Source organism: Pagrus major, chromosome 14 (assembly GCF_040436345.1).
Source record: "Pagrus major chromosome 14, Pma_NU_1.0".
Taxonomy (NCBI): Eukaryota; Metazoa; Chordata; class Actinopteri; order Spariformes; family Sparidae; genus Pagrus; species Pagrus major.
The window spans coordinates 9,618,694-9,634,818 of record NC_133228.1 but is presented as its reverse complement, the minus strand read 5'-3'; the positions used below and the strand labels follow the sequence as shown (position 1 = coordinate 9,634,818).

The 16,125-nt window shown below is 41.6% G+C and overlaps 1 protein-coding gene across 2 annotated transcripts in view; it reads left to right on the top strand.

Moving 5' to 3' along the window:
- Positions 1-11,373: 11,373 nt before the first annotated feature.
- Positions 11,374-16,125, top strand: part of rerg (RAS-like, estrogen-regulated, growth inhibitor) — a 33,612-nt gene continuing 28,860 nt past the window's right edge. For both annotated transcript variants that reach the window (XM_073481091.1, XM_073481090.1), the window contains exon 1: positions 11,374-11,482. In XM_073481091.1, coding sequence (XP_073337192.1) covers positions 11,422-11,482 — 61 coding nt within the window. In that variant the 5' untranslated portion in view covers positions 11,374-11,421. The remainder of the gene's footprint in view (positions 11,483-16,125) is intronic.

Genomic DNA, 16,125 nt, shown 5'->3' with positions numbered 1-16,125 from the left:
CTTGGTTTAAACACTTTCTTTTCCCTTAATGGGAGACATGCAGGTGACTGGAGGCCTGAGCACAGTTACTTATTGTACATATATCATCATGTCGTATCGGTTGCAGCACAACAACAGAGAGACCACGACTTTACTGAGTTTTTTGTGGCTTATTTTCATAGAAGGCCCTTTCACATTGCTGGATTTCTTGATTATGCATGGCGGCCTAATAGTATCATTACACTTCACGTCCACATTGCACACCCCTGCTTGTGATCGTGCATCAGCAACCATACTGTGCCGAAGCACACCTCTTCCAACCATGCCAGGGCCAGGAAAGGGTACCGTGCTTGAACAGGGTACCGAGCGCTCACACCAGTCAAACAAACTGAACTTTAGGGGTCAAACGTGCTTGGGCATGGTACTGTTTGCCTAGTGTGATTGCGCCCTTTTAGTCCTTGGCTGATATGCCTCAGCTATCACTCCAATTCACAGTCCCTCACCAAACATGGGGAGTCAAATCACAGCAAACAAAGGCTGGCAACAGCTGCTCCCTCAGGTGTGTCTCACTGCAGGCACAAGAGCCCAGGTAAAATTCCCACCTTCCTGTATACACTCTCCCTTTCTAGCTCCCAGTGCTAGCCTTCCTGTTATGTGCCCTGACACATAAATATTAAATGACATTGTTTATTTGAAATGAGTTGCTCATTACATTTCAACCAGATTCCATTGTACAGTATGTGGCTGATTTAACAGTAATAAAGGAGTGAGTTGTTCTTTCTTAATTCAAACATTGCTCTGCTGGCTGTTTTCACTCTTTGATTTCGTTTTACTGCTCATTTGTGTAAACAGCTGAGCTGATCAGTAGCTACTGAAGCTACAATAACTGTAATGAATGCAAAGGGATAACGTGTGATTTCTGTCTGATGTATGCTATGTCATGCAACATGTTAACACCTTCTTTGCTGTTTGGTTTTGTCTTCATCACTTTGTGCAATAAAGTGGTTAATGAACAGTGCTGTGCGCTGCAGAGGCGATGTGCTGCTCTTGATTTGATGAAGACGAGTGAGTGAAAGACCGAGCTGGATCAGCTGTTTCCTGTTGTTTGTCCTCGCAGAGGGAAGTGTATATGCCTTAATCTCCCCTCTCTCAACCCCATTGACTGGTTTCTGACCACCTATGAGCTCGGAGCCTGTGTTGCCTCTTCCTGCCACCAGAGGTCGCTGTGGCCCCTCAGTGTGGAGGTGCACCGGCATGCAGCAGCAGCAGCAGCCCGGTCAGAGGCAGCAGAGTGTCGGGAACTCCAGCTGCTCCGCTCCGTATATTTCCACTGACCCTCCGCTTCAGGGATTCATTCATCTCAGTCAGAGCTGCTGCTCGGTCTGTCCGGACCGGATCCGTCCATACATCCATCCATCCGACCATCCAGCGGTGTCCTCATCTGCATCTGGGAAGGTCAGACACATCGTTTTTTGATCAGCGGACCTGACAACTTTTCACCTTTTTTATTCCTCTGTCCTCTCCCTGATTTTTTTTTTTGCGCTTCATCACCGAGAGGTTGTTCCTGCCTTCAGCCGTCGCTGGTGAGTGTTGCTGCCGGTGTTTTGATGTGAGGTGCGTCCCCTCCGGAGACAGCACTGCAACACTGAGGTGTGGGGATGATCAAACCTGTGGTCAGGCTGCCTGGAGGTTTGGTATTTAATGAACAGAGTGACACCTTTAAGGAAGGTCATGTACACACTGTTTCCTCTGAGGTGCAGCAGCCTCTCATGATGTATAAAATAAGGTTTCTGTGTGTGTTTTGGTTTTCATGTGACTTTAAATGGACATGATGTTGCTTTGCTGTTCAATCAATTTCACATTCTACATTTTTTTTTAGATTAACAGCACAAATGTAAAAATAAAGTCAGTCAAATAGGAAGAAAATGAGTTAAAGCACAAAGTGTAACACTCACAGAGTTCTCTGTCATACAGTCACAACAGTTTTATCTCCAGTTTGATCTTACTTTGCTGTCTGATCTCCCTCCATCCTCCACTATTGGATTCGAGGACATAATTGGCATTCACGAGCAGCTCCAAGTGTTGCATAATAGCAGACATCTCAAAGGGATTTAGGGTCGGTCAGCAGCACATCCTACATGGGTTGCCTGCCAAGGGGGTCAAGGAGACTCCCAGTGGCCCCCGAAGCAGCATGAATGAAGATGGGTTGGATGTCACTGTTGTTTCTCTGACGTGAAATCAGCACCGGAAACAAAAGAGCAGAGAAACTTTTAACCCTCAGCTGATGCACACATCAAGATAAAGTGCATCTAGTATATTGCTCCCAATTAAGTGCAATGCTAATGACTCATGTTGGTGGAATGTAACTAAGTACATCTACTCAAGTAGTGTACTTAAGTATACAATTCTGTGGTAGTTATTCTTCCCATTTAATGCTAATACACTCCACTTATACTACTTTGTAGATTAAGATTTACCATGCAAAATGTAGTATCATCTTAAATATGATGCAGTTTCATTGATACTGCATTGAAAAACTGTGGCACTTTAATGCATAGTACATTACTAATACAATAATCATACAAGAGGCCTTTCTGACTAATAAATACTTAAAATTTAAAGGTACCATGTGGAGTTTTGAGCACTAGTAGTGTGATGGAGCAATGTTTTTATGAGTGGGTCTTAGTGGAAAACACTAAATGTAAATGACCTCCACAGGGCACCTTTAAAAATGGGAACTTTGCTGTTATTCAACCAGCTTTGTGTCACTGCAATGTTGGTAGTACTGTATATAAAAATGACCAATGTTGAACTTCTCTCCACGGTGCTGGCACCAGGAGCCCCCCCACTTTTTCAGGCGTTAGAGATTTTAAAACAAATGTTTTCATAAACGTATTTGAGTGTACTGTTTAGCTTTAATACAATATTGTTTGTTGGCTACCATACTGTACCCTGATTCAAAATGGCAGCGCCAAACTCAGAGTATCATCCATCAGCGTGTGGCCCAGTGCATTCTGGTTGTTGTAGGTTTTCTACCTTTTGAGCAAAAGGGAATACCACAGCCTTTTTTTTTAGCCCACCTTCACACTGCCTTTTTAAGGCTGTCCCACCAACTCTTTGTCACACTTCTGGCTGGAAAACATTGTCAGGCAGCTCCTGCAGTTGACTGGCGATGATTATGTGTTCGAAGTTACTGTCTTTGCAACTTATATAGAAAATACAACTACCATATTTGCAGAAATGGCGAACCTCCCCTCGGAAAACAGCATTCCTCTCGGCAATACAGAACCAGACAGGGTCCGCTGTTTACTAATGGTGATTATGTGATGCAATTTAGAGCAAAAAAAGTGATCTTTGTCGCTTTCCATGATGCACAGTTGGTCAGGATCATCAATCACAACACAACAATTTGCTGAGGCTTTTTTAGATTTACAGGTGGAAACACATTAATATTTATGTTCTTTAACTGAGGTCAAATTCTGAGCAGAGGACCTTTACTTGTAACAAAGTATATTTTACTTTGTGGTATTTATACTGTCGCTTCAAGTGGAAAAAAAACAAACTCCTTAGTGCTTCCGAGGGGTATTATTGTTTGCAGCGCTGTTGCAAAGACAGGTCATTTACCATTAGTGACTACCAACAACACAGGACAAAACATGGGTGTTTTCATTCATTAGTCTATAAAGGAGACATGAAAGCAGATAGAAATGGTGCCAGGCTGCCAGCTTCCTTTGTGCCCGGTGATAGCCAATATTCCGTAGCGAATGTGAGGGAACCAATCCAAACGCTGATGGCATCATTACTTTACAGCCATTACATTGTGCAGACACCATTTCCTTCATGGTGAGACTGTAAAGCAAAAAACAGTGTAAGTAAAGGATTTGAGTACTTCTTCCACCTCGGATGAGTCATTAAAGAGCTTGTTTTGTTCCCTTAGACAGTCGAGAAAGACACAATCCTCTCAGATTGGAGTGTTTGTGATAAAAAAAAATCAGATCCGACAGGACCAAACTGGTCCAAAGTCTATCAGTGTGAGGGCTGTCTGACAGAAACCTGTCACCTCTGGATGAAAACACCAGCTAAAGAGAAAAGGAAAACATCTTTTTTTCCTAGAAAATCATGTACATTTCATTTAACGGCTGCTGGAATCTCAATTTAAGTCAGATCTAGTCCATACTTTTACTCAGTACTGATTCTTAAAACTTTTCTAGGTTTTTTTTAGGCTTTTACTTTTTGGTAACCAAGCCCTAATCTGTTCTGTTTCAGTAGGTCAACTTTGTAGTCTTTTTTCCACTGGTTTCACTGGTTTCCCTTCAGAGGCAGTGCACCAGTTGACTGTATGTATTTTGATGACAGGCCTGCGGTCTGCAGTCTTTCTATAGCCTGTGGTGCAGCAGGTCTCCTCCCATGGTTTGGAGCTCAGAGGTCTGTAATCTCCCTGAACCACAGCACCACTACCCAGATTCATTTCTCAGGGTAAAAATGACACAAAAGCCAGCTGGGCACACAGCGGAAAAAAACATACACGTGCCCAGTTTGACAGTTTGGATGGGGTCCCTGGAGAGCAGGGGGCCAAAGAGGATACTAAATAGAGGGCATTAGGTTCATTTTCTGTCCATCATCTGGAGTTATGTCTGTCAATCTCATGTATTTCAAGAAACACTTGAGTCATGTGGATAATTCATTAGCTTTTTTGGCTTCACTCTGAAAAGCCGAATGAGTACTGTTACTTTAGGTGTCATATAACAAGTTAACTATTGCTTGACACAGCTGAAACTTGTTTTCAGCTCCTTTTTGCCCAGGTTTCACACTGTACATGTTAGCTTTGATTTATGCATGCACCAATGTAGTTTGTACGTTGTTTTGCATGTGTTTTTGTGGCAAAATGAGTAGGTGTGCAGGCACATCAAGATTTTTCTTGCGGATCAGACTGCTTGTTTTGAATTTTCACAATAGTCTGATGTTGATAGTGTGCAGAGGGAGATAAAGAGAGAGACAGACAACTTGTCTGGCATAATGACGCATCACACTTGGATTATTCCTTTCACTGGAGAACTCATTAAAGCAGCTGTTTTCAGGAAAAAAAAGCTCTAAAACCCCACTGTACACTACCGGCCCGGCACCAGATAGCAGGCAGACACCGTTAGCGACTAGCTGGTGAACAAAGCGGAGCATTTAGGAGCTAAAGAGACTTGACATTTCTCTCATGAGCCAAGTTGTAGCTCTACAGTCAGCTGAGAAGATCAATATCAGTTTGATTGTGTTTTTTAGAAGCAGTTACGTGTTGAGACAAGAAACGGCATGTAAATATGTGCTTTGGAGTTGTTGTTCGGAGGTGTTGTTTTTGCTTTTGATAGAGCCATGCTAACAGTTTCTCCCTCATTCCAGTCTTTGTGCTCAGCTCGGTTAAACCCGTCGCGGCGTGTCTATCTCTGTGCTGGATGCAGTTGAGATAGAGGTGATAATGATCATCTTCCATGCATACTGACGGTGGCAAACAACCATGTCATTGTTTACCAAAGTGTTGGACTGCCCATTTAAATGCCGCTTTTTCACACAACATCTTTAACGTTTTCTTTTCCTCATAAGCATTGTGGAAAGTTTATTTATTTACTTATTTTCACAGTGTCCTCATGTCTTAGTCTTGGGTCTTGTAGCCAGTCGAACTCTGTCCTCAAGTACAAAGTTCCAGATGTGTTGAGTTAATCAGCTGCTTCGGCCTCACTGAAGCTATTTATCCTGTGACTTCATTACATGACTGAGGTGTGCATGAGAGAGAGAGAGAGCGATAGATAGATAGATAGATAGAGAGAGAGAGAGAGAGAGAGAGAGAGAGAGAGTCAGGATGTGGATGGAGTGGGTGGAGGCCATAAATGGTGAAATGGGAAGAAGAAGGACCGTGTCGGCGGGGAGACACTGCTGTGCGCTCCTCTTCTTCCTCTCTCTCTCTGGTGTTTCCCTGCGGCTGCGTGGGAGAGCGAGGGAACACTGCAGAGGAGTGTGTGTGCGTACAGTACAGCAATATGTGCCAGGTAGAAAACACATAGAAAGCAAGAAACATGTGCTAAAAATGAGAAACAAGGCAGGCGTTTATGTACTGATACTATTTTATTCATATTCTGTTTACTAATAATGATGTTCCCTCAACACTTTCTCTCCTATAGGGTGAGTCAGCCTCAAACCCCATCTTTCTCTTATATTGCTGTTGTGGTTTACCCTTGCGGCTCTGTGCAAACACTTGTGCATGGACCTGCTGATATTAAAGGTAAACATGAAAATAGATTCAGTCATCTGCAGCTTTTCTCCCTGTGTAAACAAGTTGCTGAAAGCTTGACTATGCAGAAAATTGCGTGGACGTGCATTTCAGTAGTTATAGTTTGATTGTGGTATTAAGATATTTTTTTAGGAATGACATTGGGTGAATCTTGGCAGTTAGGAGGCGTTCTTGTTCATTTCTTATCAATATTTGCAGTCATTGGTTAAGGTTTATTGTACTTTGAAGCAGACTCTTGGATCAGATTTTGTAAAGGAATGGTTTAACATTTTTGTGAAAAACACTGAATCACTTTCTTGCCATGAGTCAGATAATAAGATTCATACCACTTTCAAGTCTGTATACAAAAAGAAAAAACAGCTACAACCAGCAGCCGGTTAGCTTAGCCTAGCATAAAGATGGGGAAACGAGGGGGGTGGGGGTTAACATACAAACATGAAAGAGGTATGGATTAGGGACATTTTTTTTTAAAGCAGTTTCTTTAATCGATTGTCAGCTGCCTTATAAGCAGCAAGCATACTTGTAAGCGATTATCTAATCATAAACTATCTCAAATGTCAACAAGTCCTCTGAGTCGAAAGACGAAAAAGCTTGTTTGTATAGAATGACACATACAGTATAAGTTTATGCTTTAGCAATACAATGGCTAATGTTTGGTAAGGTTTAGGCACTATAACTACTAGATTAAGGTTAAAAGAAGTAATAAGTTAAAGCACCTATAAGGAGGTTTAGTTTAGTTGATTCTGGCGCCCCTTGTGGGCAAAAGCAGTGTGAGCACCACTGTACTGTGGTACAGATCTTCATCTGGCTAGCGGGTGCATTTGTTTTGGAAGTGAGCACTATTTTTCTTTTTTAAACACAGCTGTATGCAGGATGCATGGTGATGAGGTAAAGTACATTATAGTACAGTATTTTTTACGTAAACTGGAGGCTTTTGTTTGTTGAACTCAAACACCTAGTTTCTGTTTCTTTCTTTGGGGGGAGGAACAGCTTCAAAATGTTTGCCATAGTTGTGTCCTACACCGCCAGATTGACAATTATTTCACTTCAGGTGGTAAAACACTATCAAACCATCTCATGAATACTCAAAACACCTCAAACTAGCTAGACGGGAACAAAATGTTACAGTTATTACCATTACAACATGACTGCAATATCACCCACTGTTTTGACTGGGCTGTCTGGTTGGTGGAGTCCACATTAATAATGATTATAAAGAAAATATTTAAAGACGCTGACGGCTGCCATGATGACCCTTGCTGAGAGAGAGACAGAGATGGATGATCGACCTCCACTTTCAGCCACACCAAGCGGCACACAGCCACACCATATATGGACACTTGTGTTGGTACAAAAGGGAAAAGGTTAGCTTAAACCGTTCGTGTGTGTGTGTGTGTGTGTGTGTGTGTGTGTGTGTGTGTGTGTGTGTGTGCTGCTGTAGCAAAGGAAGGAAAGCGCTGGAAGTTTGCCACTTCATAACTTCAACCAGTGTGAAGCTGGCAAACATGTTTCTGGCTCTGACACACACACAAACACATTTTTCTGCTTTTATTTATCCAGACAGGGGGTACCGAACATCTGTTTTCAGTTTTTACCCATTTTTCTTGCCATATCTCATTTCAACCACTAACAGATGGATGAGTGTACAGTTAAATTTTCATTAACAGCCGCTGATGACGGATCATCTCACAAACATGGCTGACATATTTCAGCAGGCTACACTGTAGGTTGGTCCTCACAACTGCCAGAAACGTTTAGAAGCCAGTATTCTGTCACCATCGATCACTTGTAACACAATACAATGAACAATTTTGGCAGCACTATTAGCTTTGGATAGCCTGATATTGTTTTGTAGCATTCGTCCTGACCGCCATGCAATTATCATTTAATCTGGGTTGGCTTTTAAGTTTTTAAGGCCAATCCAACCCACAGGAGGATATTTTACTCTGTGATCTGAGTTGGAGCAGCACTGATGGGTGGGGACTCAGTGTCAGTGCTGTTACATTTACAGAATGCGAGCCCCCATAAAACCTTGTTGTCACGTTGAGGTGGCTTGACAACCAGCGGCGACACCAGGAAGTTAAGTCCGGCACACATACTGTACAGCCCATAAAACCATATGTGACAATTTTACACTTTTACACAAATTAAACAAATAAGAATGAGCCTTCTGCCGAGTTCCACTGCACTCGGAACTCAAAAAAAGAAACAAAAAATGACCCGACATGGAAAACTGAAACGGAGCAGTCATTCCAAATCGGAAACAGGTGCTTGATAAGTTTACTGACTTGCCATACAAACATCCGTTTGCTGCGGGCGTCTATGTTGTCCCAAGCAAATGTACTGGCACGCATTTAGATTGGAAGTTGGGAATACCGACTTGGAAATATCAGCTTCCAACTTGCAATGGATTGAAGCATTAGAGCTGGCGGTGGGAAACAGCTCGCCTGGCTCTATCCAAAGTGGAGAAAGTCCACCTGTTTCCAGTCAGTATGCTAAAATCATAAAACTCGCTGTTGGACATAGCTTAATATTTAACGTAGACGTGAGAGTGGCGTCACTTATTTACAAAATTAAAGGCTAAATTTCTGTTTATGCTCACATTTGCAGTTGAAGAAAAAGATTCAAGATTTCTGATGGTAAAGGACTGTGCTCACACAGATTTGAACAAATCTTTGCTCAAAATCTCAGAGAAATAATTCTTTTGTGAGCTTAAAAAAGTAAATCTTTTACTTCAACTTATGAATAATGGGAGGAAAAAAAATAAATTTAAAATTGACGCTTTGACTCAAACTGTGTTTCAGCTGCATTATGATTCAGTTGAACAGGGGTGATGTTGTGCGTCTCTACTGTTGTATTCCAGCCAGGAGTTTCTGTCGTCAGACTGTTGTTTCTCGTTTCACAGCTGCAGCAGCGGTCCACATCCATGACCCTCCAGCTCCAAACATCAGGCTGCTGCGTCCCCTGCATGAATTCAAAAACATGAGCCTCAGCCGCTTGTGTTTATTGTCGCATTATCTCAGTCAGCGTTGCTGCTAATCGGACATGGACCCTCCTTGAGCCGGCGTCTCCCAGGATTCATCCGGAATCATTAAGCTAAAGATTTCAATTAAATTCTCGCTGTTGTCTGTTTGTTTTTGGCTCGAAGTTGGAAGAGCAGCCGGGAGAAAAACAGAGTGTGTGTGGGGCGCAAGTTTAGAATCAATTACCCTTTGAGATAACTTCGCTGTGGGTTGTTTTCTCATCAAACAGACCTGTGCTTGGTTGTTTTAATGGGCTGCACTCGTGTTTTCCTTTTGAACAGCTGACTTTAGCTCTGTGTATGCTTTATTCTACGCTCCACCGCTCTCTCTGTCCTCTGCGCCTTTTCTTTTCTTTCACATCTCTCACACACCTGCACCAAGAATCCCACTTAGGAGGTCAACAACTCCCGAAAACAGACGTCTCTGTACTGCTCATTTGAGTGTTTTAAAACTGAAGAGTTTTTAATTTCCGTGTCTTCTCTCCTGTGGACGAAAGGCCACTGTTTACTGGAAGTTGATAAAATCTGCAGCCGGCAGCAAGGATGCCGCCTGTGTGTAGCTGTGTTTTATCTAATTGTCAAGCGGACTGGAATCCAACTTTCAAAATGGTTTCCTCGACAGGTTTAGAGTGAATTAACTCGGCTGTACAAGGCATAGCTTTGTCAGTAGCTGGGAGTGTAGGCTATGTCACGCATGGCTGTAATAAAGAGTAGAGCAGAAGATTGCAAACTGGAAACAAAACCAGTTGTTTGGTTGCAGCAAAAAATTCCCTGCAAGAAGCGTTTTCATAGGGCACCATATAAAAGATATGTCACTGAATTGAATTTGATGCCAGCTGTATTGAAGTCTATGGGAGATGCACGGAGAAACACACTAAACCTCTGGAGAAATGCCTCCAGGAAAAGAACACATGTCAGAGAGTAAGTTAAAGACTGCTTTGCTTGTCCCTCTACGTCGTTTGGGAAAGGTTCCTGTTCCCCAGTGTAAACACAGTGTCATCGGCGATATTTAGTTGGCCAATCATTTGGGAGGAAAATCAGTGAAATTCAGTGGTTAACCTACTGTCTGGAGTTTTGTCTTTCAATGAGGCATATCTTCATCAGAAGTCATACAACGTGGATATATTGGGTTTTAGTGTGTTTCTCCAAGCATCTCCCATTGACTTCAATACAGCTGTCACCACAGTCTGGAACACATTCAAGAGTCATTCCTTCTTTTTTAGGTTCCTTGCACATGACCAGAAAGTAAACCTGGAAGGTACAAACTTTTGTGACAGCTGATGAGTCAGGTGACTAAATGTTCCCTACATCAGAACTTATCTGGAAAAGGTGTTTCCATCTCCCATTAAGCACATTAACTCTTCAAGTGAGCATTTTTGTTTTTTAATTTTCCCGTTTCTGTTAACCTTTTCTAATGTGATACTTCAAAACGCACATAAAATACTTTGATGGAAACACAGCTTGTGTTTCAAAGTGCTGCACAATTGCCCGTGACAAAACACAGTGTGGGTGCCTTTATTAAAGTAAATGAAGTGGATCTTTCTTGAAGTGGTATTTTTCTTCACAAAGGATGGTTCCTCTGTTCCACATTAATGTGAATATAAAAAAGTCTTAATATAGACGACAACAAAACTTTTAAACGGGCTCGACTGCACTTCAGATCATGTTATTTTAGGGCTGAAATGTCAAAGTCCTGCGATTCCACAACACTTCCTTCACTTAGAAATATATTGCCAGTGAACAGAGCCAGGCCAGAATTATGCCTCCTGCTAAACTGGAAAACTAATTTGTAGCACAACCTTATTTTCCAGAAGCTGGTGTTGCTCTGTCCTGATATACTACAAGCCTTTTTCAGTCCAGTCACTGACATATCTGCTTATTTAACTCCTACAGCGTGCTGAGAAATCGCTGTATGACTCACGTATCCTTTGCTGAGCAAGAAGTAGAAATACCTCAGGAGACATCACCAGCACAGAAAGGAAATACAGAATTGAGAATTAATGTAACAATAACAACAATCATGTAACAAATAAACTTTTTCCTCAGACGCTGCTTCCTCCTTCCTCCTGTGTGGACGTGAGGATGGATGGCTGACCTCGGAGCTCACTGATTGGTTCGCTGATCTTCGCTTGCCGCAGCTGCTGTCATGGCCAAGAGCCCGGAGGTGAAGCTGGCCGTCTTCGGCAGAGCGGGGGTGGGCAAGTCAGGTAAACTGTGTGTGTGTGTTTGTATGTGTGTGTGTGTGTGTGTGTGTGAATCTATCACAGTCATGTTCTCACAGCGGCTTCACTCAATCCAAGGCTTGATAAAGTCTTCCATTATTAGTGGTTATTGTCAGTTAAATTCAGTTTCTCTCCCTAAAAAACTAAAAAAAACTAAAAGTAAGTTGGAAACAAGCTGATTCATCAGATTTCTACTCTTAGATCCATTTCCAGCCCACATTGTCGCTGGGTGTCTGCAGGTTTCATGGAGCGCGTTTCACTTCTTTCCGCCTCATTTGTGTTGCCACCACCGTCCTGTCAGTATTTTTACACTCGCTGTAATTTCTCCTCATTCTCACTTTGTTTGCACAGTCAACACTACAGTAGGAGGTTGTTTTTGGTCTCGCTTAAATACCTTCACTCCCACAGATAGCTCAGTTGAGTCATTATCGCTTGGTTTCAGCATTCCTCTATAAGCTGCAGCAGCTCGGCCTCGGCCGGCGCCTTTGTATGTTTTCTCCAGTAGCCGACGCAGTAACACAGACCATATGTTTCCTGTCGGCTGCAAATCAAGACGGAGTGCTTCTGCGTAGCAATCAGCTGTTGGATAAGATGTTTCGGGATGTCACCCATGTCGAGGGAGGCCATTAAAATGCCTGAGGAGGTCAGCTCAAGTACTGTACTGAAAAGTATAACGACCGAGGAGTTCATAACCTTCAGCTGAAAGGAGTGCGGTTGTAAAACACGGCTGTGAGGCTGACGGTGTCTGACATGCTCGTCTGAAACCGACCTTGAAGCTCCAGTCGGCGACTTCTTTCCTTGAAGTAAGAAGCGCGCTGTTAGCCCTGCACGTCTCCTCCTCACTCAATTGAGTTTGTCTCTCCAGAACCTGTCAATCATTTTGATAATCATCTCCACTGATCGTTTAACCACTGCCGCCATTTCTTCTTTCCCCCCCTAGTTTTTACTGTAACGTCCTGCTCTGTGGCTGCTAACCTCATGTTCTCCATTGAAAATAGTAGAAATAAGATTATTGTTCAGGCTTCGGGCGTTACTGTATGTCATTTCGCATTTCCTTTAAAAATAGCATCTTAGTAATCATTATTGAATTTGAACAATTGCAAGAACATGTTCTCCTCAGTCTAGTTTCACAGCAGCAGAACCACTAAAGCAATCAGTGCTGAGGATTTCTAGCAAAGAACAGTTGAAAGTAAACAATATTGCATGATACTTCACAGGTATTAATACAGGTCATGAGCTGATATAACCTCCTCTGTGACCTCAGCACTGAATACATGGATGATTCAGCCAATAAATGTTGGAAATGTACGTTTCTGCAAACCCACATTTCTGTTGAAACTTCACATTTCTTTGTGTTGCAACTTTATATTTCTTTAAGGTTCAGTTTTAGGCACAAATACCACCTGGCTAGGGTTAGGAAAACATTATGTTACATTGCTGGAAAAGTCCTGACGTCTTGTCTAAAATATCAGCTTTTCGTCATCACAAACATGGCTTGAAATTGTCTAGAGATCTCCTTAAAAATATGACTTGGTGTCACGCTTACAAATGTTAAAACCCAGTCTTGAACTGTGGTCACTGGCTTGCCAGCCTTCTTACCTGTAACTCCACCGCCATTCCCTCAACCTCCTGTTATTACAGTCAGGTCATCAACACGTAATGTAAATGTGATGTGACACGTTTTTTAGAAATGTCAATATGGTAAGTAGCCTATGAGACTTACAAACGTCACTGCAACAGTGAATGGAAGAAATGTTAAAGGTGCAGTATGTAGTTTTGGGGAAGAAATTTTAATCAGAAGAGAAAAAGATCTTCATTGACTGATTTTTTTATTCCTAAATAAACTGAATAAACAAACTGACCTTGAAGGACAACACAATTCCATACTGTTTTACTTTGTTTATATGTGGCGGACCCTGCCACCTCTCTAGCTTCAAACAGTGTTCTGGGGACCTTATTTTCCTCTGAGAACAGCTTGTTTATTCAATTATTTTCTGAGTTTGTCTTAGTACCTCATTATTTCTGTAAATATTCTGGCTTTACATTTCTTCTCCAAAACTATATAGTGCGCCTTTAAAGAGACACACACTAAAATGAATAACATTTGCTAATTAACAAAATACAAGGAGGCTTCTTTAGTTCTGGATGAATTTGGTCATAAACAAAAGCATTGGAGAAATTCAGATTTCTGATAGAAAGTGTCAAACAGGAACATCCAGACGGTTCAGTCAGATTTCCTGACCTAATGTCTGGGCAGAGCCAGAAGACAATTGAGGATGTCAGTATTCTAGTTTTCAGCCTACTTGCGGTCTAATTCTCGTGATAAACTTGTCATTTACTGCTTGAAGGAAATCTCTTCAATGCAGACTGCCTCCCTTTACACGTGGACATTTGATTTTCACATGGACACCAGGCAAAAGCAGACACACAGCAGGATAGTCGTCATTGTTGTCACTTCTGAAGCTACATGTAGCCCCGGTCATCCTTTCAACGATGAGCGGCTTTCATCTAAACATAGCACTTTAGTGGAAAAACCCACACATGCTAATTATTCAGCTTTCTCCTCAATGGGCGAAAACATCGAGACTCAGGCCATAACTCCCACTTCAATCTGAGGGAGAAGAACAGTTAACTAATGATGTTGAACAGATTTTACATGCTGCTTTGAACCTTGTGGTGTGTTGGAGTGATCACTGTTTGGCAGTTCATAAATCTGTTTTTACAGTTCCTCCATTCAAGATAAAGAGATTATATTCCTTGTATCTAAACATTCAGAGACTGTGCTTCAAACAGAACTCAAGTGTCCTTGAGCAATGTATTCAATTCCTGTTATTTCTCTATTTGAACTCTGACCCTCTTAAAATGGGAGGTGTTAAAGTGTTGTATTGTAATAGATAAAGTCTAATTACATTTTATCTAACAGAGCTAGACAGTGCTGAGAGGATTAGTTGATGAAATCAGACGGCATGAAGTAAATCAACAACACTGGTTATAATCTGTTAATCACATAAAAAAGCTGCTTTTAGCTTCTAAGTCTGAGATGTTTCTGCTTTTGTCTGTCTTGTTTTACTGTAAATATACATCATGGGGCTTTGCACCACTGGTTGTGCAAAAAAAAGACATCTTGTGTTGTCTTCACTATTCTCTGTGACCAAATTTTAAAAAATCATGGCAATCTGTCCAATAGTAGTAAAGGAAGATGAAGGAAGTAACTACAACTTCTTTTTTACTTGACACTTTCACGCTACTCTATTTATTTGATAACTTTAGGTACTAGTTACTTCGCAAATTCAGATTATTCGATACTGATCAACTATTACTTGTGACATCAGCTAGTGTTGTGGACGCTGAGAAAACAGGGTGTTGACCTGTAACAGAGAAATGATGCTGCGTCAGAGCCATTTTTAAATGTTGTTTTAATGTCAATCAGGCACTAAAGACAACAAAACTGATAATGGGAAAAATGATGGATATTGTCCCCGATAATCGGCCATACTGGTAGTCGATGTGCCATTAGTTCATATGCTGATTGGGTTACAGAAGAGACCAAAAAATACATTTTCATGTTTGCAATTAAAAGTGTATTTGAGGGTAATAAGTTGCGTTTATGCTTTTATTCCACTCACTGCAGCGCATATAGACGACTCCTTTTGTTTTTGTACTTTTCACAATAAAAGCCTTAGACATACAGGTATACACTGCGTAACTGCTTATAAGGGGGGAACTTAAATTCACTCAGACTATTTTACAAACAATAAATAAAATACCCAACAATATCAATATTTATGTGGAACAAATATTTTAGCAGTCATTAGTATCAAAAGTGTATGAACTGTTCATTTCTGTCTATAATTTGATGACAATCCTCCAAAATAGGAGTTATTTCACTCTTGGCTTAAGTGGTGGGTCATTTGACAGATCGTCATTGCTATCTCTCCATGCTCTTTTAGTGTCCTTTTGATCACATCTGTATCCATCACACATAATTGTCTACAGTAAAGAAGTTTCAGGATAAAAAAAATCTCATTCTTCATCCATCAGTTTTTCCACCTTGACTTTGGACAGCAGCACTTGTGCATTTAGTGTTCGTGTGGTGCTCCCGTTGCTGAGTTTAGTTCAGTGTATTTGTGCTTTAGCGATCTTCCACATCCAGAAACTGTTTGTTCCCCTGCTGGGTGGAAAAAATGTGTTCCCAACGAGCAGGAGCAGAAACTGCTGGGTGTCTTGGAGATGTTGGGGTCTAGCCCGTCTGACCTGGACTCCTGCAGAGCAATCCAGTCCTAATGAAGAGCAGAGCGTATTAACTTAAGTGTGGCTGTTCTGGCACTTTGGTTTATTGACTCAGCGGAGGGAAACTGGGGTTAGGAAATAAGATAAATTTGTCCAATTACTGTACCCCCAACTTGGTCCCTGCTAAACACACAAACACATGTGTGTACACAAGCACACACACACATAAACTAAATTACTCAGTGGCAAGGTTCTGAGGAGTAGGTTGAGTAATTACTATGTCCCATGGCTGTATCTATAATACTTCACTCTGTCATCGACACCTACAAAAGTGTAGTTTGTGCTGTAGAGAGATCCAAAATGTGTCAGAGCTTGGAGCCACTGCTTCCCTCTGTTGT